The 25,975-nt window shown below is 39.1% G+C and overlaps 1 protein-coding gene across 6 annotated transcripts in view; it reads right to left on the reverse strand.

The window, feature by feature from the left end:
- PNISR (PNN interacting serine and arginine rich protein) overlaps positions 1-25,919 on the reverse strand; it is a 30,492-nt gene extending 4,573 nt beyond the window's left edge. Inside the window, exons 1-11 of one of the 6 annotated variants that reach the window (XM_075145538.1) lie at positions 25,764-25,862; positions 21,122-21,203; positions 12,824-12,942; positions 11,397-11,582; positions 8,353-8,576; positions 6,497-6,683; positions 6,041-6,231; positions 5,300-5,437; positions 4,155-4,254; positions 3,376-3,429; positions 1,910-2,080 (exon numbers count right to left, since the gene is read on the reverse strand). In XM_075145538.1, the coding sequence (XP_075001639.1) occupies positions 1,910-2,080; positions 3,376-3,429; positions 4,155-4,254; positions 5,300-5,437; positions 6,041-6,231; positions 6,497-6,683; positions 8,353-8,576; positions 11,397-11,582; positions 12,824-12,911 (1,339 nt within the window). In that variant the 5' untranslated portion in view covers positions 12,912-12,942; positions 21,122-21,203; positions 25,764-25,862. Of the gene's footprint in view, positions 1-1,909; positions 3,217-3,375; positions 3,531-4,154; positions 4,255-5,299; positions 5,438-6,040; positions 6,232-6,496; positions 6,684-8,352; positions 8,577-11,396; positions 11,583-12,823; positions 12,943-21,121; positions 21,204-25,763 lie in introns of those variants that run through there. The other 5 variants (XM_075145537.1, XM_075145539.1, XR_012672961.1 and 2 more) reach the window with 5 other exon arrangements.
- Positions 25,920-25,975: the final 56 nt, after the last annotated feature.

A 25,975-nucleotide genomic window follows, 5' to 3' on the forward strand; every position in this document is an offset into this window, starting at 1 on the left:
AAATTAAGACCACAGCATTTAATACAGATAGATGGTGAAGTTCTTAAAAAACAAAAAGTTAATGTCAGTTGAGATTGTATGTAAGCTTGGTAGTCAGCAAATACGGTAAACATGGTAAGACGACAACAGAAGAATTAAAAATACATTTCTTGAAAGTAACATAATCAGTATCAGGCCAAGATTTCATAAAGCAAAATAAAGAAATTCAGACCCTCAGAGCATTTTCCAGAGGTTTCCAACTTTAAAAAAGTTTTAGTTATTTCTATTCAACCTAGGATCCTTTGCATCACTGGCCAAGTTTATCTCCCCTTCCCATTTTAAGTTGAACCCAGAAAAAATAACTGGCATACAACATTTTTAGCCAAAAAAAGGCCTTTTGATGTGGGCCATCAGTTCCTGAATTAACTTAGGGAATAAAACTGCATCCGGAAACCCAAAGTGATCCAAATGGCAACTGATGGTCAAATCTAACCCAGGAAACAATTCCATCTGGTCCCCGAGTTATTAGGTAATACAGGCAGAAGCCAGTGTATGTTAGAAGATGCTGTATTGTATATTAGAAATCTTCTGCCTTTCCTAAACGCCGCTACAAATGAGACCCTGCGCTTAGTATTCTTTGATATTTTGGATGTATAGGATCAGCTTCTTTACTCTAGATTTGTATTTCTGTAAACAGCCCCGTGGAGATGCCCCCAAACTGACATCTGGCTTCCTGCACTAGGAAGACAGAGGTCACAGGCCACCACTCAGTCACTCTCCATACAGCTATCTTTTTACGCATAAATCTTAAAACACTCAGAGAGAGACAGCAATATTAAGGAAACCAAAAGTTTAGCTAGTTCGGCCTTTTATTAAGGAATCCATACATATTATTTCTAGGCTTTTAAAATAAAAAGGAGGAAATCATCCATCTTAAAATATGAAAAAAGTATGCTATCCTAATAGCACTTTCTTACTCCTCCAGCTTATAAACTTAGATCACGACTTCTAACCATTGTATTCATCTGTTGATCTAGACTGCTCTTCAGCAGTACAAGGTGACTGCGATACCCTTTTCACCTACTTATTGGTACAAAAAGACAAACCTTACTTTGTATGTAGAAGCAGAAGTAAAGCACAGATTTATTTTTTTAAAGTCAAGCCTGCCACCCTCTCAGAGGCTAAGTGTGAGCTGACTGGGTTCAATAATCTTTCCCCAGTATTAGGTATAAAAATCCAGTTATGAAGATGCAAGCATATGGAAACAAACCTCAACTACAACTGAGAACAGCGAGTTCAAAGAAACTGCAGCCTCCCACTGTACGTTCTGAAAGGCGCACTGCTCAAGATTATGTAACAGAAAAGCAAGTTTTTCAGATGACGTGAAATGTGCTTCATTTACTTAGAATATACAACTTTAAGGAATCAAGTTTATATAAACCGCAGGCTGGTGCAAAAAGGTGAAATTTATCCCCCAGTCACAACTGATATATTAATAATTTTAAAAAATACATTATACATACACATGCATTTTTATAATATAAATAATAAATAATATAAATATATAATAAATAAATAAAAATATAATAAATAATAAATATAAGAAATAATATGAATATATTATTTATATAGCACAATATAGCATACAGGTATATATGCACCATGTCTGCTCTTTTAACACTGAAGTAGAATAGTTTATAGAAAACACTACATGGATTTTTTTCTTATTAGAAAGAAACGAAGCAAACCCCATTTTGATCAAGTAGCTCAAACATCTTTTTTGTTAAAACTTTTTCATTAAAGAATATTATTTCTAAATTTGGCTTCATATTTTTTGGCTTAAAATGCATTTTCTCTCCCACCAATTTACATATACGAAGTAGTAAACTCCATATACAGCAGCACAGTAAGAAGACATCGTATGATTTACCTTCTAGCTGTTTTTCTAGTAGTAGTTGCTGTTCTCTCTCTTTTCTCCAAAATGCTTCCTGTTTTTGCCTGATTCTGTGTCGTAATTCCTCATCATCAGTATCAGATGATTCAGAGCCTCTGTCACTCCTCTCATCTTCACTGTCTCCTGATCCATAACCACCCAGTCCACCTGCGTGCATAAAGTCCAGTCTATCACGAGGAAAGATTAAGCTTTGTTCTTAATATTTCTGTGGGGCAAAGAGGAGAGTAACATTGCCCTTCCTTCACTTCCTCTTCTCTGAAGAAGTCACTTTATTCTGGTAAGTGCCAATGTTGTTTGACTGGTGTGATCAAGGCCCCCATATCTGCATTGATGCTCACTGTCTGGTTCTACTCCTTCTGGAACAGCTCGTCTATTTTCGGCAAGCAATCACTCTGATCACGGTACTTTTTCCATTGTATGGAAGGGCAAAAAAGCTCCCTGCGGAGATCGTAACAGTGCCTGCCTCTGTATCAGCAACCGGACAGAAAATGCCTGGGACCTTTCCCAGAAGACATCTCTGAAATGACTTCAGCCGCCTCCGTAGTCCAAGGCTACAGAAATTCTGAATGCCATATCAACTTTTCTATATTGATTTAGAAAACACTGCACTTTGACAGGTACGGAGATGGAACAGAAATGGACTTTCTTCTCCCCTAGAGATATTAATAACTACTGGACTGATAAGAAAGATAAAGTCAATTTAAACATCTGACATGGAGATATTTTACTTTCTTTCAGTCTGAGGTTCTTATGATCTTTATTGAGTTAGCTTTAAAACATGTGAATACTTGTGATGATAACATTCAATCTAATTCATCGGAATTCCACGTAATGAACACATAACTGGTAACTGACACTGCTGTAGTATGTTTTAGATGATAAAAAGCATGTTGGGAAAGATCTTTTGCTGTTGTGTCTCAAGCTGGAATTTCAATCTCTTTTTCCTGTGTTGTTTCTGGTAATATATGATATGGGAGCCTCTGTGCTCATGTAGCTTTTCAATAAAATAATAATTCCAAAGATTATAATATTTTTATTTATAGACTTTCACATTACTCTTCTATCAGCTTTCCCTTCTTGTTTGGATGGATCAAAATAGGAGAAAAATATAAACCAGTATTCTCTGAAGACTGCAGTGTGCTTCTGAAACAATCATACTTTAAAAAATAAATTTATCTAAAGTTTTTATGTATTTTCAAAATTAGGGCAAGATTCTCATACGCTAACTCACACTGACTAGTCCTTTACTCCAAAAACCATCCCACTTATATCAGTAGGATCACCTGTGGAACAAACAAAAGTGCTGATAATGATAACGTTATCGGAAAGTGACCCATACTCCTGGGCAATTAAAATCTAGTTTCAAAATGCAATTTCTAGAAACGCAAGGCAAGAGTGAAACTCCCCCTTTAAGCCCTCTCAAAAATAAGGAACATACTTACCGAGTCCAGTGAGGGAAGCCAGTGCACTGGACTGTGCCAGCTGTTTTGCAGGAGCTTTGTATCACATCAACAACAGGAACAACATGTTAACACAAATAGCCACGATTTCATAGTCATGAGTCTATGGTATTGTTAAATCTACTACTATTGCTGTTCTTTGGAGGGAGAGAAGAAACATTAAAAACGCATCATCCATTTAAAACCAATTCTAGATTTTCTGACCACGAAGATTTAGAATTTAACTGCAAATTAATAGTGAACAGAAAAAAACAAATATATACTCATAAATCACTTTCCAAGTTACAGCATCTGCACATAATTTTCAAGTTTCAGTAGTTACGTATTTAGATTAACTCAGTTATGTTAAAAAAAAATCTGTTATGCAAGTACAATACATGTTAATAGTGAAAGCAAATGAATTACTAATTGAGGACTCAAAGTTCATCTCTCTTCACTTCTGAACAGCTAAGAACTTGAGATAAAGATGATAGCATTAAGAAACAGCTACAACTCAAGAGCCACTGACACACAGGTACCATTTTAACTAAACAAATGAATTGTATGAAAGAAATGGAATAACTGAAGTAACTCACAATACACTGCACAGGACAACAGTACATGATTACTGGATTTGAACTCTATCAAGTTGGATGCATTATACTGGAATTGTTCTTGGGGGATAACTATGGAGTTAAATGTTCTAGAGACATGCAGATATAGAATATTCACAGAAGAAACTAAAAAAAAAAAAAAAAGGCAAAACAAAAAAAAAGGCATACCTTTAGTTGCTTTACGGTGAACATCTTTGGCCACGTAATAAATTTCTTCATTTGTGACATCTAAGAGAATCTCTGTCAGCAGCATTTTTGTCAGCATCATCTGAAGAAAATTGTATATACAATTAAAGGCTAAACCCTCTTGAATAAATGCTGCATTCAAATTATATCCATAGAGCTTCACTTCTTTTGATGGCTATGAAAGTACTCTCCTGCACATTTTATTTAATGATTTCTTTCAACAGACATGACTTAAAAACATAAGTCTGAAATTGTTTAAATTTGACCTGATTTCAAAACTTTCAGAACTGTTTGCACTTTGACTGTGAACTGTATCCACATGTATTACACACAGCTATCCAGGGCACTGATTCCTAATGTCAAAGATGATACAACAAATGAATATGTAAATCAGAAATGTACTTAGACTGATCCTATTTATTCTTTGAAAAAATAAAGAGCACATTTCTGTCTGGTATGCTGACTCACTGACCCCAATCCTGCAAAAATCATCAGAGGTTACTTATATAGGATTTTATTATTACATATTTACTACAAAAATTGAAATGTTGGTAGCTAGTTCTCCAAGCTGCTCAGTCTGGCCATGTGCTTTATAAAAATACATTCATCAAACTTTTTAGAATACAGGGCCTTCATTAACAAGGTTTCAGTTGTACAATTAGCATACAACTATGACTTCCAAGTATGAAGTTTCCGCAGACACACTGAAATTGTTGCTGGTCTAGGACTTAGGTTTCTAGTACTTCCTTGCAAGAATACATTTCTTAAATTCCCTTTCACAGGAACTGAGGTTGAAGCATAGATTTCAGACGGGTCCATTTAATCATTAAAAGTTTTCAGGAATTTGACAAGTTAAGCCAAACCACAGAAATTAATAATGATCAATGTAAAGATTACAGTCATTACATTCTTTCAGTATTGTGCTAAATACGAGTTATATAATCTATACCCTTGTCTATATGAGAAAGACAGCATTATAAAGAGACATGCAAATATAACACTGCTTTACTGTATTATATGTACTATACCTCTATTGACAGTATCAGGCAGACAAAAATTTTCAGGCTATGCCTGAAAAATATGAGCAAATAGACAGAAATACTTAGTGAGAACTACATTATTAATACCATTTGATACTCCTTTTCTTCTTCTGTCATTTCTGGTTCACTTTGCTCCTCTTGAGGAGCCGGGGATGGACTCCTGCTGATTTTCCCAATGCTTACAGCTTCTGTGTTTTCAGCATCTTCATCTTCCTCATCACTGTCCTACAACAACAGCATCATACATTTCAGGAAAAACTTAGATGTAAATCTCATTAGTTTCTATTTATGATAGTCAACTTGATTTACTTTGTACTGAAATCTGTATTACAGTCATCATAAAACTCTATTTCTTTTCTCCCCTCCTAATAAACATGCCGGTACCTCTCTGCCCACACGAGATAAGTAAATACATAGTTGTCAGTTCACTGCCAGACGGGTACTCAGAACTGCAAACAAATGAGATAACTGCTGAAGTGAAGGCAACACAAGGCTTCCTAAGCGGCCTCAGTTTAGCAAATACAGGTATCTGAATTTGTTCAGCTACGGATTTAGAATTCAAACCGTCAAGGACCATGTATGTTCCCAAAATACAGAAAAGAAAAAAGCCCAATTTCAATGTTGTTTCTTTGCTACTTTAGATCAAATAATATACTTTTACCTATCAGACATTAACAACTTCAAAACACCAAGTAAATATCAACAAAGCAGCAGCTTAACTTTACTTTAAGCAACAGAAACAAAGAGATTCTCTCTTTTGAAGAGACCAAAAAGTTGATACTTTTTAGGAAATACAAACCTGAGCAAAAAGCAAACCCTTCTACTTACAAATTTACTTTTCTGAGGTAACCGTGGGCCATCCCCTTCTTCAGCCTCCTCACTTTCCTTTTTTTCTTTTTTAGACATCTGTGAACGTTGCTGCTCCATCCTCTCTTTTTCCAATTTTTTCTGTTTTTCTCGTTCCATCTTTTCCAGGCCTTCACGAATCCAGGCAGGCAGAGTTCTACGCTTCACAGCATCTACATAAGCAAGGTTTACAGTTTTGTAAGATGAAAAAAACCTTCCCCCCAAAAAAAGAAAAAAAAAACGCCAAGAACAAAGAAGCAAACCCTCCACCCAGATCCAAACAAGCCACACATCTGGCTGTGGGGGAAAAAACATTTACAATAGCTTTTTCTTTCCCTTCTTTTTTACTTTACTAAAAAAAAAAAGTCTTCAAATTTTGCAAGTCTTTTCAAAACACAGCTTTTATGTTTTTTTCATTAAGGAGTGGTTAACATGTACCAATCTGTGGAGGCTCCTGCTTCACAGGCATCGCAATAGGTGAACGCTGTCGGTCTCTGAATGAGGGTCTTTCCCTTCGATTTTGAGGAGGTGCAGGAGGTGCTGGTGGACCTGGCGGCCCTGGTGGTCCTGGCTGCCAATAAGGTGGATGAAATCCACCTTGAGGTGGACCAAAAGCAGCCCCATGCTGAAAGAGTAATGCAGTTTATTTTTCTTCACATGTAACACTAAATACCAGCATGTGCGCAAGTCGGTCTACAGAAATCCATGCAAGTAGGAATCCACGATTCTAGGCTACTGAGATCTCTCAATCTCTTTTTCTGTGGTCCCCAAGAAACAAGTTTTCCTTAAAAATTTAACAAGTAAGCTTAGATTTAACCTTAATTAATTAAACTTAATTTAACGAAGCTGAAAGGACTTCAACCAATCTCCTTTCATATTGTGCTAAACATTAAACCCTATAATCAGCATCTATCTCCAGCAGTTCCTTGCCAGCTTATCATCAGAGCATGCAGTTAAATGAAAAGTATACAAAATTAAGGTTTAAAAGCAGTCTTTTCTTCTAACTACAACATGAGGACAAAAAAAGTTTAAGCTTTTATTACAAAAGAATTTTGCACTGTGCACTTTCCAGTAATGATTCATGGATGTTATTAGCATGGCTGATTAAAATATTAAATGCATAAATATGCAAGTTTAGTACAGACCCTGGGTTCTGAGCAAGCTGTATAAAATCCAAAAGTCAGAAGTCTTGCGGCACACATGAGGGTTTTTTTGCTTTAATATTTGCTGCCCAGAAATGCCTAATGAAACTATTTAAGAGGAGAGTGTTTAGGAAGAAAGTTATAGCATCAAATATTTTATTATTATATTCTATTGACTCTCTATTTAAGTCACTGGTGGTAGAAGCACTCTTCCACTAAAATTTCAGGCCAAGCATCCCTCTGTTATTCACTGCAAAACAAATTTTCTGTAGTACTTACAGAAACTAACTTTACGAGTTGGTCCCACAATAGTAAACAAAGGAAATTATAATAAACCAGTGTATTTGAAAATATTGGTTCATTTCCTAACAATATTGCTGAACAAGAGAATTTAATAATAGAGAAAAGTAGGCCAGAAGATAGAACCACATTTCTGCCCATCTTCCCTTGGGTTTGTTTATGAACAGGAGGTAGGTGTTCTAACAGGTACAGTTTGTCATTTATATCAAGAGTTTTGGAAGAAAAATACTGAAAACGGGGGAAAGATCCAAAACTTCTTTATGTTTAAAGATTTGTGCAATGCCCTCTGCTATTACTAGTGCTAAAACCACCTACAGATTTATTACGCTATGCAACTTATATGCCAGAATGAAGAAAAAATTGGAGGTGGATTTTTTAGAAATACCATTGTTTATTCAAAGAATCACAGTAGATAGATACGGGAAAGATCAACGGATCATCCAGTCTATCTCCCTGCAAATACAGGACTGTTCCCTATGGTACATTATCTAGTTTATTTAAGTATATATTTCTGAACTTTTTTTTTTTGCCTCTTCTTTTTTTTTTTTTTAACCCACAAAACTACATAATGTTAATTTATATACTGGAACACAGTGATTCATTTTAATATTGCAGACAACAGCCATTTCTCATTCCTAGTATAGAAAAAAAAAATCTGGCCTCAGAACAGAACTGAAAACTCTAAAGTCTCTTCTGTAAAGTATTTGGTAAAAATGTATCTCAGCAGATAACAGATTCTGCAGATGTTTGTAGAACTGAAGAATGAAAGTCGCCGCTAGATGATATTAGAGGAACACATCCACGGAAGGGACTCTGCGCGTCTACAATATTAAAGCAACAAATATGTTTCACCTGATAGTCAAACTGGTTCACTGGCCCCATTGCAAAGTTATCGGGAGGTCCCCCAAAGTTGTGATTGTTCTGGTTAAATATATGCCTGTTGTCAGGAGCAAATTCCCCACTGTCCTGACTGTTGCTGTCTTCGGATGGAGGAACAATTTCCATTTGACCTGGGGTTGGAGCCATCCACTGCTGATCTGGAGGTGGGTGAGGGGGTTGGTGAGGCATTCCCCATTCTGTTTAGGATTTAGAATACAATTCAGTACCAAGTTAGTGCAATTTATATGAGTCACCAATCACTCAATGTTCTTGTATTTATCACAAGGTTCCTCAAAGCAACACAGATGATAAAGTTATGAAGAATCATCAATCTACAGACTGTATTATACTGTCTCAATAATTTCATCAGCTAAATGAAGGAAATATAAATAGCTGTAGCTGAACTAAAACATGGCGGGGGCAGAACTGGATGGACACAGAGACGCTGTAAATTTGGTTTTATAAATTTCCAGTGATACTGAGTCCACCGCAGCACTTACAAATTGTCTAAACTGTTAAAGAACTGCTTCTACTTCTCTATTTCTATGTTGTTCCAACTTTCAAAGTAATGAGCTACTTTATTCCTTTGCATAATAGACTTAACAGACCTATTATGGAAAGCAAATGGTTTTGTGAGGAGCAGAACCATTGAAACCTGCTTTCCAGTCTTGTGCCTTGATAATGGATGATTCCCTGGATTCTCCAATATCTAGCAGAGGTCCCAGCATAAGCGACAGTCGTAAGCCCTCAAATATGTTACAATTGGCTAACACAGTGAAAAGGATTTAAGGAATGAATTAATAGTTCATGTGGCCATAAGCTTTGTCTTCTTAGGAAATCAGTCTAAAAATTATGTCCACTATACAGATATTTAAAGACTGTGACAGAACTACCTTGTAACTTTCACCAGTAACAGAATTAATACCTAGCCTCTCAGGTTAATCAAATCTTTTTCCAGAGTCAATTCTCCTAAAGTATTCTAAGGGACAGAATCCTTTATCCTTTAAGTACAGCTTACAAGAGTTATTGTTCATAAATGCATGTGTTAACATGTGACGCTATTTAAATGCCTATTTTACTTCAAGTCAGCTGACTTGAAAGCTTGCAAGTCGCATACAACAGATGCTGTTTGCACTTGTAGAACATGAATCCCTTCAAAATGAATTGTCTGCTAGCTGGTTACACAGTTGGTTTTCAGACTGCCATTTTTTGCTTTTTTCTTAGTGGCGCATAAAGGACTTTTGGATCCAGAAAGAAACTTGGAAGGATATGGAGAAAGATGAAGTTTTGTAGAAACAGAGTAAATATGTGAAGGGAACTTTGGCTAGCCATGCCTGCTATGATTTAGTTTGTCTGCTGTGACTACTTTTACACATTAGGAATGACATTGCCTAAATTAAGGGAAGCTGGGTCATATCTGCATCAGCACGGTCTTTATCAGTATCCCAAAAAACTCGGAAAACATACTCTTTGAATGATATACCCAATGATAACAAAATGCATTGGCACATTGTTTCCCATTAACAAAAGGTGTTACATTATTCTCACTCCTAGACCTAAGATATTTTCCTGTTCTGCATTTTCTGGGTGAGCTTAGGCGCCAAACATTTATAATTATCAGCTAAATATCTTCCTTACTTTTACCATTCTGTGACTATTTGCAAAAACTACCACTTAAGATATTATTCTCTTTCACCTCGCAGATGAAAAAGCATAGGAGGAAGAACTCACCACCACAGGATCATATGAGAAACAAAGTTGTCCAATAATGACACATTATTTCTGTGAAAACCTCTACTTACTATACAGAAATACAGCTAGAATACACTCTATGTACTGCCACATAGTAAAGTTAAAATTCTTACACGTGGCTACAATAACTTACAGCCCAGGGCAGGTAAGTGAAACTTAAGTAAAACCTGATGGCTACCTCTCTTTTGTTATGCGCACGTAAGAACCGCCAATGCCATTTTAAGCCTACTTTTATTAAACACTGCACTTAAACAAATTTGAAGAGTCACAGTGAAAATTGGAGGTGTTATTCTTTCAATCATTAACAGAATCAAGCATGAAGTGCAGTTTTCACCAAGACAACAGAAGGCATGCACGCAGGCTTACTAACTACCTTGCTCACACATTTCAAATTGCATTATAGTGTGGTGACATAACAAACCTTTCAGAAAACAACTTCAGAAAAATTCTTAGCAGAAAATACCCAATCTTTACCCCATGCTTATTGCCAGTGTTATTTTATGAAGTTTTAAAAAGAAAATGAATTTTTGGCCAAAACTGAAGTTTTGAGGAAGTTGTAAAGAACTGAAAATAATCGACACTAACAGAAGCATTCAACCAACTTTAACTTACAATAACTGAAAAATTATGCAGATGACAATCAGATACATAAGTCAAAAAGGGCAAATACTAAGTAAATGAAACATGTAATAAAAACGTTATTTTACACACAGAATCATCTCCTTTTTCAAGATTTTAAGACACCTAAACCCAGCATCTGCCAGTTATATTGTGAACTCATTCTACATGTCAAGATCATGCCAGAAGCAGGTATTACACTACAGGATAGGGCAACAGATGCTCTTTAATTCTGAGGCATCCTATTTCCTTCAGTGCTACTGTTCCTAGTGCAGTGGGATAAGCAACAAAACACCCAAGATGTAAGAATAAGATCCGAAATAAATCTATAACTGCAATTCACACTTTATCTTTCTACAACATTCAGGGACAGAACAAATCTTTTGCATATGTATATTATAAAACCAATTTATTTATTTTATATAGAGATTACTGAGTTGTGTTATCAGACCTTTGCGTCTGTACTGTTACCCATTCTGTGGAACACCTGACTGAAAAGTAGCAGCTGTGATAGTTAGTTAGTTGATGCTGCTGGTAGTTTTGCATCTTGAAACCTGAGGGACAGGGCATATTCACACCAAAAAATGTCTGACAAAAATAAAATTTCATTACATGAAAAAAAGGAATTATTGGGAAGGAAAACAAACCTGGCTGCCACATTCTGTTGAAATTGGGATCCCCCTGAAAATTATTATGGTTGTTTGGACCAGACTCTATTCCTGAAATATCCTGTCCGTTTGGCATCATTCCTTGTTGTTCCACTACACTCTGTTGCCCTGAGGCTTCTCGCTGAGCAATCCATGCTTGAGCTAATGCAGCCCAGTCAATCTGGCCTAAAAAAACCAGGAAATTTAAAAGGTTAGTAGTCGCATGTCTCAAGTTTAACACTGTTTCTCAATTACATGTCTCACTGCTCAAGAGAAATGGGCAACATTTACCTTCAGCAAGTACCATGAGCACCATCAAAACTTATTCACAGTGTACACTAAAACAAACTGAAAGCAAATGTCAAAGTGTACATACTTGCTGAAGCAGGGTTTCTCTGCACATGTTCAAAATGCTATAAGGCAGATTATTTCAGGTTTGTATGAGCACTGAATGGATGGTAGTAATACACTCTTTTCATAAGTGAACTAATTCTGATATCAGAAATAAATATATATAGCCTTAAATTCTAAATTCATGAAGATTCAAATGTAAGAAAGATACATAGCTAGAAAACTACATTTTGCAATGTATACTCTTTGTATAACCCCTGATTCCTGTAACGCTATTTTATGTTACAGTTCTCCTCCCCCATTTTTTTCTTCACTAACATTCCTACCAGTAAGTAAATAAACTGCACTCTCAGATGAGGACGCTAGTATGTCTTCTGCTCATTATTAAGTCAGGAAATCTCTCTAGTGAAGTTACAGAAATTGAAGTGACAGAAAGCAATGTAAAACCAGTGTGCCTGATCACTCTGCCCAAGTATTAAATACATGCCTCCACTCTCTTTATCCATTTCTGTATTTCTCTTGATACTTTGAATTCTTGTCAACACACTCTCAATTTAAGTATATTATGCTCTATTGTTTAAAATGGTTTTTTATTTGGTGGGGAAAAAAATCCAAACAAGAGATCATGATCATTACTGCTGTAACCTAAAACAAGTATCATACTAATCTTCCAGTGAGAGCTTGTCTGTGTATATATCTGCATTAGTACACTTCTGCCACACAGGCACTGAATAAAAAGTAGATTTTCTCAAATAAATGGTTCAGCTTAGCTAATCTGGATACAGATTCTGTAAAAGTACATGAGGTCTAAATATTGATCTGTATGACTGGTAAAATGTTGATAACTCAGGTTGCTTGCCTGTATTTTGCATATTAAATATTAACTATGTCAAAACATTTGGAATTGATGTATGTTTTCTATTTTTTCTAGTTGTTCAGAAAAGCATCATAAATGTATTATCTTGAGAGCAGCTACAAAAAAGCAACTATCAGACATGCTCTGTAACAAAGATTCAAAAATTCAAATGACAACAGATTAAAAATAAATTAATCCACAAAGCTTTCTATATACTTACTTGGATCTTGCTGGTGCTGAAATGACTGCATCCACTGCTGTTGGTTCAAAGGCCATTGCTGCCAAGGTTGTCCACCTTGATCCCACATCTTTTAAGTCTTTATATAGTCTATATTTCAACTAAAAATAATAGTTGTATGTTTAAATAGATGCCCATGAAATATCACATAACTGAAACTTACATAACTGCAGATATAGTTAAGCCTTGCAAAGCAAGCTGAAGCAATGCTGGCTTAATATTTTAAGCTGGAGGAAATGGTTCATCCTTTAGAGTAATATCTGAAAATATTACTGTAAGATTTCAGAAGCCTAGTATGCTTTCTCTGTATTTTCGCACAGAAATTAACTACAAAATGACGTTCAAGGAGAGATATGACAAGTTTGTAAGACAAGAACTCATCTGACAATAAATGCAATTTAAAGTAAGTCAAAATATAAAAGACATTACTTAAATTATATCCTTGCCTGTTTCTTAGGGAAAAGATGTGTATTTTTCTATACAAGTGTCATGCAAGGCTGTTAAGTGAGACAAAGGAAAGTCACCCAATGGTAAAACACATCGTTAACGATTGCACTGGAGAACTGCACAGGTACAAGACGGTGTCCACATGCATTTTATGCATTGTACAGGCTCATTATAATCTCTCAATAATATACGCCTTCAAATCTGAGAAAGAAAAAAAGATATCACTGCATAACTGCACATTTACCACACTGTCCCTTAAAATCACGAGAAACATTTTTTGGTGTTGTATATCCTCACTGAGCAAGCAGCAGCAGCCCTAGGACCTGATGGCACGGGAGCTCCACAACCTGCTTTAAGCAAAGCTCCAGGACCAGCTTTGCAAGAATTCGATGAGGCACAGCAGTCTGGCAGGTAGGTATGTCTATAATGGCATACCAGTTCCTTCCGGTCATTTGTACCTCCTGTGTACACCCAACCTGCTACACAAGGAGGACCAGAGAGCGGCCACCTACGCTGCTCCAAACAGCTTTTCTGAAGACAAAGCCTGGGCAGTTTTGGGAACACTTCACTCCAGGAACCGTTCCCAATGCCAGTACTGGTAAGACTGCCCCAAGCGCGACTTCCTCTGCCCTTCCCAGTCTGTTAACAGCCTCTCAACAGGCTTTCCCCTCGCATTGAATATATCCTCACGCCATTCAACACACAATCCTTGATTTCATGCTATAAAAGCATCACCCACGTAGGCTGTTTCAAACAATCCAAACTTAAAAGAAACAGAGAAAAATTCATTCCCTGAGGTCACAGGAGCAGCACACAAGACCTAGTCGACGTTCGCAGCCAAGTGCAATACAGAAGAGATGGAATACAGCCTGTCTGCTTCAGAGGAAACTAGCTCAAAGCAGCCGGTGCCACTCGGGTGGAACATAACCCCAGCCGTTCTTACAGAGCAGGACGCATGCAGCCCCACAGACAGAGCCGGCTTTCGGCAGACACAAGAAGAGCAATTAGAGTGGATCCTGCTTGCAAAGGGATCTTGTGCTTAGTGCTTACACATTCATGTAAGTAATTGCATGACTGCAAGGAAGAGCATCACACTACAAAAATGCACGACAAAAAAAGTTGTACATAACATTGTGGGGTGTTGGGTCATGCAGAGATGAATGCAAGCTCATATTTTACATACTTCTGTCAAATTTTATTTTTAATCTGAAAAACTGTAGATCACCTTTGGTTTGAGGCTGCTTACATTCAAGCTAGTACAAAAACAACATGTGTATGGCTCAGAAAAATTCAGTTACAAAAGCATTTTTGGGGGCTTTAAACAAGACCAGATCAACTTTGGGAACGGGGAGGGGAGTATTGGGCAAAACCTACTTTTCTACTTTCACAATCTTTTCTTGCCAAATTAAGTATTTGGTTTTTTTCCTTTTCCACAATATCTTTATGATATTCAAACTTTTAGTAGGTGAAGTGTCCTTTTGGCTTTGGGTTTTTTGGGGGTGTTTTTTTTGTTTGTTTTCATTTTTTTAAAACATTTTGGTCTGTACCTAGAAAGTCAACTTTCTTACACCAGTTGAGAGTAAAAAAGTGGCTAATGCGCATTTAATCCGACATTTAAGCTGGCCCTGCGACTCCTAGCTCTCCGAGTACTCATATATACATATTTCTACATATTTCATACACAAAGTATGAAAAAGTAATTTCTCATACAATTTTCATCCTAAGTAAGAAAAAAGTAAGTAACTGCTTCTTCCTCCCCTCAATTCATCTTTCCATCCAGAATCCAAATTTTGCAATTGTCAAAATAAACTTGTTTACATCTTTAAAACAAAGTTTTAACAATTGTGGTTCAAGATAACCACTAGCCTTCAAAGCACTGCACAGCCTCACGGTACCGCTCCCTTTGTTTCCAGCTGTTAAATCACACTAGCGATAATAAAAATGTATTTCAGTAATTCTGGTATCACTTTTTCACCTAAATACATAATACCTTGGAAGAAGTTTGTGAAATTTCACTAAAATAAACTCAGCAAAAGATTTAGAAGATTAAATTGTTCCACCAATAATGTAAGAGGCAGGTTTGAATACAATTGAGTGCCAAAAAAATCAATTTTTCAAACAGTTAAAGAAATTGTCAACTTCTCTTATAGAAGTGTAGCAATATTAAAAGCACCTCTACAAATTCAACTGAATTGGAACCTCCTACACAGTTTTTACTTGATTGGATCAGGTGAGATTCATTTTTATCGGACTGGCTGTATCTCTGTCCTAAAATCTTGGACATTCAGTATTTTTTTTTACATGCTCCAGCTAACACAATTAGCTTGTAATAAACTTTTGTACCTATTAAAACACTTATCAGTTATCTGTTTCTCACTGGATTCTGCACTGAAAAGGATGTTCAGTATTCTAGCCTTTTTTTCTTTATTCTCTCTCTATGGAGAAACTGAAGCACTAGTTTGGAGCGTAAGAAGGTCTAAGGTAACAAATTCCTCCAGATCTCCTCTGTATAACCTGCCCCCGAGACAGCAACTATCTTACTATTTTACAAGGCGTTTAAAGGAATTAATTCAACTTTTTTTTTGTGGGGGAGATAAATTATTCTGCAGCTGTATCAACTGGCATCTGAAAAGGTGACCAAGAGACACAGAAGACAGTGACTTTAGGCAGCAGCAGCAGCATTCGTGGCTCCCCTCTCAGCAAGTTATCATGCCCTAGGCCGCTGAGGCCAAGTCCGCGCTCCTAGGGGAAGCGGTGCTGAAGGACTCCACCATCTCCCCATTAGAGAGCAGCACCGACCCAGGCCACCCAGCACTCCTCCGGGCTGCTCCCAGGCCCGTTTCAGATGTCAGCACAGACCTGGGACCCTCCGTTCTGGTTTGGAAGGTCAGAAACTTTCATTCGGTGCCAGCTGGCTTCAGGGCCAGAGAAAAAAACCCGGTTGGGTTTTAGTTGTTAGCAGACATAGCTGCTTCTCCACCACTCTGCAATATAATATGGACTAGAGTCTTCAGCTTTCCCCAGAGAGATTATTTCACCTTATTATTGCTATTTTGGGAAGAGAAATCAGGTGGGGAAGTGCAAAGCAAGAAGTCAAGACATGGAGTTGATTTCTATTTCGATGCACAACAGTATGACAAGACAGCAACAACTGTGTAAAACCTTGAAGAACTTCACATTTGGTTAATTCAATTTATATCATCCAGAGCACACTGATTTAGAATGACTGCCATTTGAAACTACTAATTTTAGTTTGTGAACTGTATTTGAAAGCTTTTAATTCTGTATTGCATTTGTACTTTCACTGTTTTCCTGAAGAAATGTTGATTTTCATGTGCTGGCAACTATAAAACATGCTGGCTTTCAAGTACACAGATTTATTACCAAATTTAGTGTAAAAACTTCCTTTACCTATCAGAAATATGTACTACACAAATACTTAAGCAATTACATCACTTTCTTTATGCATCTGTATATGTACACACAAAAGCCCTTTTTCAAATATCATGTGAAAACTGGCCAAAACTATTTCAAATTTTCTATTTATTTCAACTAATCTTCATTGTTGTGCTAGTTTTTGGACAGAAACAGGAATTGGATAAGGAAGGAACAAAATTAGCATCTTAAAATGTTTATAAAACTAACCTTAAGATGTACTTGCTAAAAGAGAAGACCATATGTATTCAAATTCTTTTAGTATTGAAAACTAAATGATGTATTTTAATACGCACTATTCAAAGCTAGTGAATAGAAGAGGTTTGTTCTAAGACCTCCTTCTAGATGGTGACCTGAAACAGCAGGACACCATCACTTTCTGAGAAGCAGATTTCCTTTTTTGCTCCCTGCTTGGTTTCCTGCACTTTTTCCAAGTTTTCACTAACCAGTATACAGTAAACATGAAAAAGGTACTTGATGAAAAAAGTCTTCTCACTTACTACAGGGAGGCCACAAGCATTTAAAGGTGGTTTATTGTCTTCACAAATTGTTTGCTAAGCACTGCAGTGTTTAATGGTTTCATCTGCTTTTGAGAGGCAAACAAACTGGCTTTAGCTCTTTGTTTTAAGTTATCATATTCTAAAAGATAACTAAATAAATCTTATATACACACATCTATTAAATTACATGCACGTAGGCTATTTGATGTTACTCTTTTTTACATAAAAGTAATGTAACTTTGTATACTGCTTGTGAAACTTTACTGAGAAGAGTATAAGAAGAACTTTTCAACAGAAGCTCAAACATTGTCCCATCAGACATCACTGACATTTTCCTTTGCTAGTTATGCTATTTTAAAGATGTCAAAAATAAAATCAGACCAAGGCAAGTCCTACCACGATGAACAAACCAGTTGTGAGAGTTACCTGAACAACACTTTTTGAACCTCAGTGCCATAAACTGGAAAGGGCACAAACTGCTTCTAAAAGAACTCACAAAACACAGTGATGAAAATGTAGCCTGTTCTCAGTAATTTTAAGTTTACTGCAAGGGATTCACTCCCAATACTGAGGAGGGGAAAAAAACAAAAACCCAAATGCAACAAACAATGCCTCTTTCCCACCAAATCAATAACTTAAAGGCTTGTAACAGCTGAAACCTCTTGTACTAATGTATGTGACAAGAAGCAAACATTATTTTCCTGAGACACATCAAGTAGTAATAATGGAGAAGAGAATCACAGTCCTCTCCCACCTAATTAAAATCTGCATTGCCAAAACTAACTTAGGATGCTGCCACACAAATTATAAATGAGTTTTAATTTCTTACAAAGTTCCCAAATCAGCATCACCTGAAAGAAGGAGGCTTCACCTAACACGATGGACTCTAAGCCTACTTCCCACTAGTGACACAAGGCCAAATACACAGCAGAGCGTCCAAATCGCAGTGAAACAAGCTTTATTTTCCACTGAAAGGGGGGGAAGATGAATACTGCCTAAAATCTACTCAATTCAAACATTAGCAAGACACTTACTAACAGAGGGGTACATCAACTGAGAAGTCATTAAGACGCTCTAGTTCAGACGTCACCAGTGCGTACAACAGGTTTCGAAAAGAAACAGGTTCAAAGAATGGTACCTACTTACATAGGAAAATGCAGATACTACCCTCCCTTATGATGATGTGTTAAGGTTCTTTTACTTAGCTGTTCTACCATCCAATTCAATTCGATACAGCCTTTCTGCTTTCTCTCTCTAGCAAACACAAATAAACAAAAGAACATTTATTGGTGCTTCAAGAGCCATTCCCTGATGGAAGATCACAGAACAGGAACCTGAATCTATATAAAAATCTGTTTACCAATGAAGAAACAGAAGTCAATTCAGGATTCTTTTTGTTTTATAAGAAACACAATCACATGGGAAAAACACCCCATCAATTCACATTTAATTTCAGTTACATGTACTTGACAGATTATGAAAAGTTGATGTGATATCTCAAAATTTTGCTAGAGTTTTTAAGAGCAGACATGTTCTGTTGTACATTTGAAAAAAAAAAATTCCTATTCGAAGGCTGGACCTACTGGAACTTTATTCAAAGGCAGGACCTGCTGAAGTTTTATTATAGCAAATTACTGGTACTAAAACGTGCCACCTTTGAGAGGATTGCTGGTGAAAGCTCCCCTGTTGGCGATAAAAGCTGACATAGTGGCATAGATAGGACTTACCTTGATCCCCAGCAAATAGCAACCTCTGAGAGCTAACAACACTCAGAAAAATTTAAAGTTGGTGTCAAACTCTCTACTATACTTTAGTATTTTACCCAACAAAAAGCTAGTTAAGACAGAGAAAGAAGAGATATTTTAAAAGGCACCTTTCCACTCCTCTCCTCGATTGTGATGTGCACCTCAGCTATAGATTACACCTCAGTGTTAACCTGTTCTTTTAGGAAAAAAGGCATCTCCTTCAACCTACCTATTTGTCCACAAAATAAGGTATTTTCTGATACGGTTGTATGGTGTGTCCAGACACACCACACACACTGAAAAGTATACAATTAGAAGCTACTTACCAGTAAGCAGAGTTTTGAGTGATAATTCATATGCTCACCTTTAATTCTCGGAGACTCCCCCCAGCACTCCCCACAAAACACAGTTACCTTGAAGCAAATTACAGAGTTTCACACCAACGGGAATGCCACCCTGTCACGAAAAGCATGGTTTCCTGATGACTTCCCAACAGCACAGTGCTTGGTGAAGGCCCCCATGGTTAGTTGCCCACTGAGGTCAAAGGTGGGCCCATTTTTTAGACAAGGCCACCAACAGAACCTGAGCTCTAACGGACTCACTCAGATTCCTCGGACAACGCCACCTCTGCAGTTTCATAGTGTAAGCTCATAAAATCTGTTATCCAGTTCAACAGTGCCTGTGCGGCGGTAACTATGCTTGGACCTCTCAACAATGGAGACGAGCAATCTTAGGGAGTGAGGCTCAGTCCTGTGAATGTCAGAAGACAAAGCCCACTTGTCATCCTGGAGATGCTATCTTCCTTACATGCCTTATGACATTGGCTGCAGCAGAACTGAAAAATATAAAAAAATTTCCCCCGGAAAGATAAGCAAGACCTGCCCCTAAATAAAATTTAAGAGAGCTAATGGATAATGTGAATTGCTCCAATTCATGCAGATAGTCCAAGACAAGAAGAAGAGACTTACGAAGTTAGCTCAGCTCCAGAAGATCATCAGGAAGTTAACTAACCATATCTAGCCGGCCAGATGAGTACATCTAGCAGACTTTCTTGCTCCTTCTAAGAACCTCCTGTCATTGTTACAATATGCTTCTTCCCAATATGAATGTTACACAGCATCAGAACTACACAGAACACCTTACACATCAACAGCTTCTGCAGAAGAAGAGATCTGGAGATTCTGAACAGCTTGTCCCAGGATATTCGTGGAATTTCATTCGTTGGCAATGAAAAACAGGTATTCTTTTGAAGATTAAATTAAATAGGGTATTTGTTAGAAGCAAGATTACCTCAACTCCAAGAAATCAGGAGACAGCCTAGGACTCAGGCTGTCCCTAGGAGGAAAGTAGCAGGCACCTTCCGCTGTGTCATGAGCTGAAGAGATCAAGGTTAGGAACTCCTACATCATTTGACCAGATCTCTAGGACACAATCTGATAGTCTGGTTTATTCAACCCTGTAGACAGGTAGGCTAATGACAGATGATTCTGGAACCTACAGAACCAGAGCCAATAATCAAGTGCTTTCTGATGCAGAAGAGAGGCTGTTGCATCACCTTTCTGATAATGTTACTCATCATCCCTGAACGGCAGGTTCATATGTGACATGAGATAGCCTGACAAGTTTTACCTGCAATCTGAGCTCTAATACCTAGCTGCAGAAGTTCTTCTGGTGACTAAAGATCTTGTCTTGCAGGCCTTCCAAACAGGCATTCCATTTTAGCAAAGAAGTATACATTATCTAAATAAACAAAGAAGCTGAAACCGCAGGCTGTCACACATACTTTGACAACCCATATGCAACTAGTCTTTGGACCCCAGGGGACTCTTTGATATTCCATTCACAGGTCAGATATCTAGGCAAAAAACCAGATGTTCCATCTCCCCTAAGATAACCTGCCATTGCAGCCATGACTTTTTGACTACCTTTAGGTCTACAGAGTAGCTGAAGGGAAGGACCCCAAGCGGTAGGAGTTCTGGTTTGTAATAAACTGCAAGTACTGTTTTTGAAACAAATTAGTATTAAATAATCAGTGTCATTAGCTAGGTAATCTTTTGGCATGAGCTCAAGACAACACAAGCAGCAGAGGTACTAGTCTCTGTTTGATGCTCTTTGTGGAATTCCTGGGCTGCAGGGAGTCATCTACATCACACCTTGAGAAGGGTCTCAAAAGCACCACATAATCTGTGGCCACAGCTTCTCTGTCCCATATAGGCTTTGGCTCTGGAGATGGACCTAAAGGAAAATGGAGAGGTCTCAGAAGCAGAGGTCCTTGAAATCAACAGCCTGATCTCTTGATCTTTTGTGCGAGCACCTTGTTCTCATATAAGGTCTTTTCCTTTCATGTAAGGTAGTTGACATTGACTCTGTGAATTTTAGCACAGCGACTGAAGGTTTAAGGTGAATTTCCATGATGAATTTTGTGGAACCGTTGAGTTGCAAACAGGATAAATCCAACCATACATTCACAACACCTGGGGCAAAGCAGTTAGTAGAAAAACAGGAATCAGACCAATGCCACCAAGAGTTCAAGCTGAACAGTGTTGCTTGAGAGCTGTTTTCCCCCCCTTCCTCCCACTAAGCTATTGCTTCGTCAGGGTCATGATAGCATAGACATCACTGATGAGGCTGGAAAGACTAGTGGATAAATACTTGAGGGAATACAATCCCAACAGTTCACATGTTTCTCCCAAGGAATTACACAGATCAGCTCATCCATGGTATTATCGGCATCCAACCAAGCTGGAGTCCCAAGTCAATAACAATAGGACACAGACTGCATAGACTCCAAGAACATCTATCTCAATGTGCTCCAAACTGGAAGGAAACATAAACCGAGCACTTCTTCCAGGACTGTGTCACTGGAATAAAAAATTATTTACTGTAAGAATCTGTACACAATAGGTGTGACTGAAAAGAGAAATGCAAAGAAAAAATGGCCTTGCACACCTGGAGGAGCCCCTCTACCAAGAAGAAAAATTTAATGCAGAAAGGGTACCACAAGAATCATCAGCTGGTGGTCTTAACGTGGGAGACCCAGGTAAGTCAGAACACCTCTGCAGCTGAAAGAATCTGGGAGTACAGAAAAGCGCTGCACCCTATGCAAACTCTAGGAACAAACTCTAGGAGTTACTACAGAAGGGCTGCAGACACACATTCACTTGGAGTCAGAACAAATGCATACCATCACTCAGACAAAAACATATCAGCTTCCATTTTATTTGGGAAAACGAATATTTACTACTATATTATACTCAGCTACTGATTAGAAAATGAAAATTTATGGGGTGAGTTAAGTTTGCAATAAATCAGAAAAAAAAGTTAAAATAACTATCTTGACTGCTACTCTGTTTCACACATCCTGCTTTTAGTTGGCCAAAGACTTCTCTACATCACCTAGGGCACCACCCTAAGTTGTTGCAGGTATTTAATGCCCAGATACTGTGCATCTTTTCTCTTCCTGAGAAACAGAAGCTACACCAATGTGCCTGCTGAGATCTGTTAGCAAGATGTCCAGTCAAAAAATGTGTCAAATTCTTCCAGCCCATTTACAGTTGTGTATCACTAGAATGCTGGAAGTCAATTTCAGTTACTCCACTGCATTTTTTAACATCAGAACTATTCTTTCCCAGATTGAAGAATAGAGGCTTTCCAAATACATAACCGAGATCCAAAATACAGAACCAGAAAAAGAACTGAAGAAAACAGCTTGTTTGGTATCTACAAAGTTTTCCAGAACGTGGTTTACACGTCAGCATGTCTGACTAATATTTACAGTGCTACCAAGATGAAGTAGGCTGAACAAAGGCCAAATTAAAAAAAAAAGTACTATGAAAACTTCTTCAGTGAGTCATTCAAGCAGTGTAGCTTCCAAGGTCTGTTATTTTAAACTTAAATCCACATAATTACTGAGCTGAAGCCAACCCTCTTAAAAGAACAAAAGGACCAGATATTGGCAACTCAGGTATCATTTACTTATTTTTTGTATTTTGGAGACATAAGGACAAACACATGCTCTGATTATCATAAAGCACCAAAGCCACTGCTAAAACATTCACTATCACAGAAACATCATAGCAACTTAAATAGTTTGAGTCAAAACTCCGTTCGGTTTGGGGAAAAAAAAAGTGTGAGCTGATTATTTTTTGCACATATCGTTTCACTAGAAGACCTGATGCTAGATTTTTAATTAGCTATGTAACACAGAATTTTTTTTTTCTGAACTGTCCATCTGCAACTTCCTCCTTGATGAACAGGCCCTGTACAAAAAACGAATAGTACTAATCGCTAAATAAACAAACAACTATTCCTCACTGCTCATGGGCAGATATTACCCTCCATGATAAAAACAGTTATCACTTAAGGAAGAGAGATCAGCTAGTGATGAAAGTAAGAACATTTAATAAAACCTACCCACAGTATTATTTGTTGCCAAAGGCAGACTTATGATTATCATGTACCTCAGCCATGAAAAGAAGGGAGACTGGACACTCCTGTCTCCATAATATTTTTGCATAATCCTGCACCTAACTGAAAATCAAACATAGTTAAGACTCCTCTCTACCACTACAGGTTATATGGCAAGTTGTCCACTAAAAATCTGTGGAATTGTGCTAGATTTGTGGTCTCTTAAGCCCTGCAATACCTCTGAGCCCAAAAGTGGAGAAGCCACTTTTTCAGAGCAGGAGTTCGCATGTCACATGTGACAAAGACAATACATGAAGTCTCGTAATGGCATAATAGCAGAGATGACACAACGTTTGCTGCTGCCCCAAACAAATTAAAAATCAGTAGCTTGTCTTCTGATTTGTCACTGACTTGTCAGTAATGCTAGTGACTTGTCCCTGGACAAAGCCGAGGCTCCCAGTTCCTCCTGTGTTCTACAGTCAGGGGGAGCCACAGCACCTGTCACCTCTGCGAGAGGCACAATTTCTCAGCGCAGCCTGACTTTAGAATTCGAAAGGGGTTTCCTACTCCTACACACGGTACAGCTATTCAGCTGGACTGCACTGTTATTTGTAACCCTGTCTTTGTAAAATTATGTTTGAATATTGTCTGCTTGCAGACATGCCTTATGCTTTGAAGACCACCATTCCTCATCTTTAAAAGGTGCCTGACTCTTTGCCTTAAAACAAATCCTTCAGAACATCCCTTGCTCCCTGTATCCCACACCTTTCAGTAAAGATTGTTTGCATACATACATTTACAGGTATGACTGTAAGAGAAGAAATGAGCAACAACCAAGGTGGTTCCATATTCTGTATAGTAATTTGTTTCAGAAGCTTGGTAAATTTCAGCTGGGGTAGCACATCATAGAATCATCCAATTGTTTGGGCTGGAAGGGACCTTCAGAGACCATCCAGTCCAACCCCCCTACCATGGGCAGGGACATCTTTCACTAGTCCAGATTGCTCAAAGCCCCATCTAACCTGATCTTGAACACTTCCAGGGATGGGACATCCACAACTTCTCTGGGAAACCTGTCCCAGTGTCTCACCACCCTCATCGTAAAAAATTTCTTCCTTATGTCCAGTCTAAAGCTACCCTCTTTCAGTTTAAAACTGTTGCCCCTTGTCCTGTTACTATAGGCCCTGGTAACAAGTCCTTCTCTACCTTTCTTATAAGCCCCCTTTAAGTACTGAAAGACTGCAATAAGGTCTCCCCGAAGCCTTCTCTTCTCCAGGCTGAACAACCCCAACTCACTCAGCCCGTCTTCAGAGGAGAGGTGTTCCAGCACTCCGACCATTTTTGTGGCCCCATCCTTAACTGTAGAGCCTAACATATCTCATCCAAGTTTAGTTCAACACTGAACTTCGTGGAATCGTGTAAAAAAGTACTGAGAATCTGTATGGATAAGTGCTTAACACAAAAAGGCTTGCAAACCTGTGGTCTGTTTAAGGATCGATTTAGAAACATCTGGCATTTGCCAAGCTACTGAACCAGGTTCAGGTATCTTACAAATGTTGCTGCGTGTGATGAGATTGTTAATTTTAGTTCTGTGGAGCCCTCCAGTGGAATGAACTCACGAGAATAGCCACGAAACAGCACAAATATTCCACAAAGACACTTCATCTGCAGGAGCCAGACTGCTGACACACTCAACTACCAAATCCTGGTGTACGTGTTGCTTCCTAACTAGGTTACTGGCTAAGTCAGTAGATTTTCTCCCTGCGCATCGCGGGGCGTTACTTTACTAGCCACGAGCAGCGTTCCTTCGGCACGTCCGGGGCCAGCTGCGCGCTCCCCCCGCGGGCCTGCTTACGTGCGCCCCGCACGGGCCTCTCCCGCTCGCCCCGCGGGGCCAACAGCACCCACGGCGGCTTCGCCCCCGGCAGAGGCGGCGCCGGGCGGCCCCGGGCCCCCCGCTCGGCCCTGGGGCATGCGCACTGGCGGGTAACGGAACCCGTCCCCGGCGGCCACCGGGGACCCCCCAGCGGGGCGGCGGCGCATGCGCGCTGGGCGGGACGGGGTCCCGAGGGCTCCCCGGCGCCGGCCGCCCCTCGTCCCCCCGCCGCGCATGCGCAGCGGGCCACCCGGGCGGCGGGGGAGGGCGAGCAGCTCGGGCTTCCCTTCTCGTCCGGGCCGGCGGCTTCCGCTCGGGGCCGCGCGGCGCCGCCGGCTCCTCACGCCCGGCGAGGAGCTGCCGCCACGGCGCGCGGCACCCTCCGACACCTCCCGGCTCGGCTGGGGGAGGAGGAGGAGGACGAGGAGGAGGAGCGAAGGGGAAGATCAGGCCAGCTCGACACCCGCCGGCCCCCGGGAGCGCTGGCGAGCGCAGCCTGCCCCGCTACTTACACTCTCCCCCGCCTCCCGCCGCAGGCGTTGCCGCTGCTACCGCTCCGCGGCCGCTTTCTCCCCTCTTTCGCTCCTCGTCTTCACGAACAAGACAATATGGCGCCTACTGGCGCTCACCCGGAAGTAAAACGCGTCACGGTGTTGACCCTTGCCTGGAACACGCGAACGCCTCTCGCCACCATCTTTGCTAAGGGCTGGCTGGCGGGCGGTGC

The sequence above is a fragment of the Calonectris borealis genome, chromosome 3 (genome assembly GCF_964195595.1).
Source record: "Calonectris borealis chromosome 3, bCalBor7.hap1.2, whole genome shotgun sequence".
NCBI classification, from domain to species: Eukaryota; Metazoa; Chordata; class Aves; order Procellariiformes; family Procellariidae; genus Calonectris; species Calonectris borealis.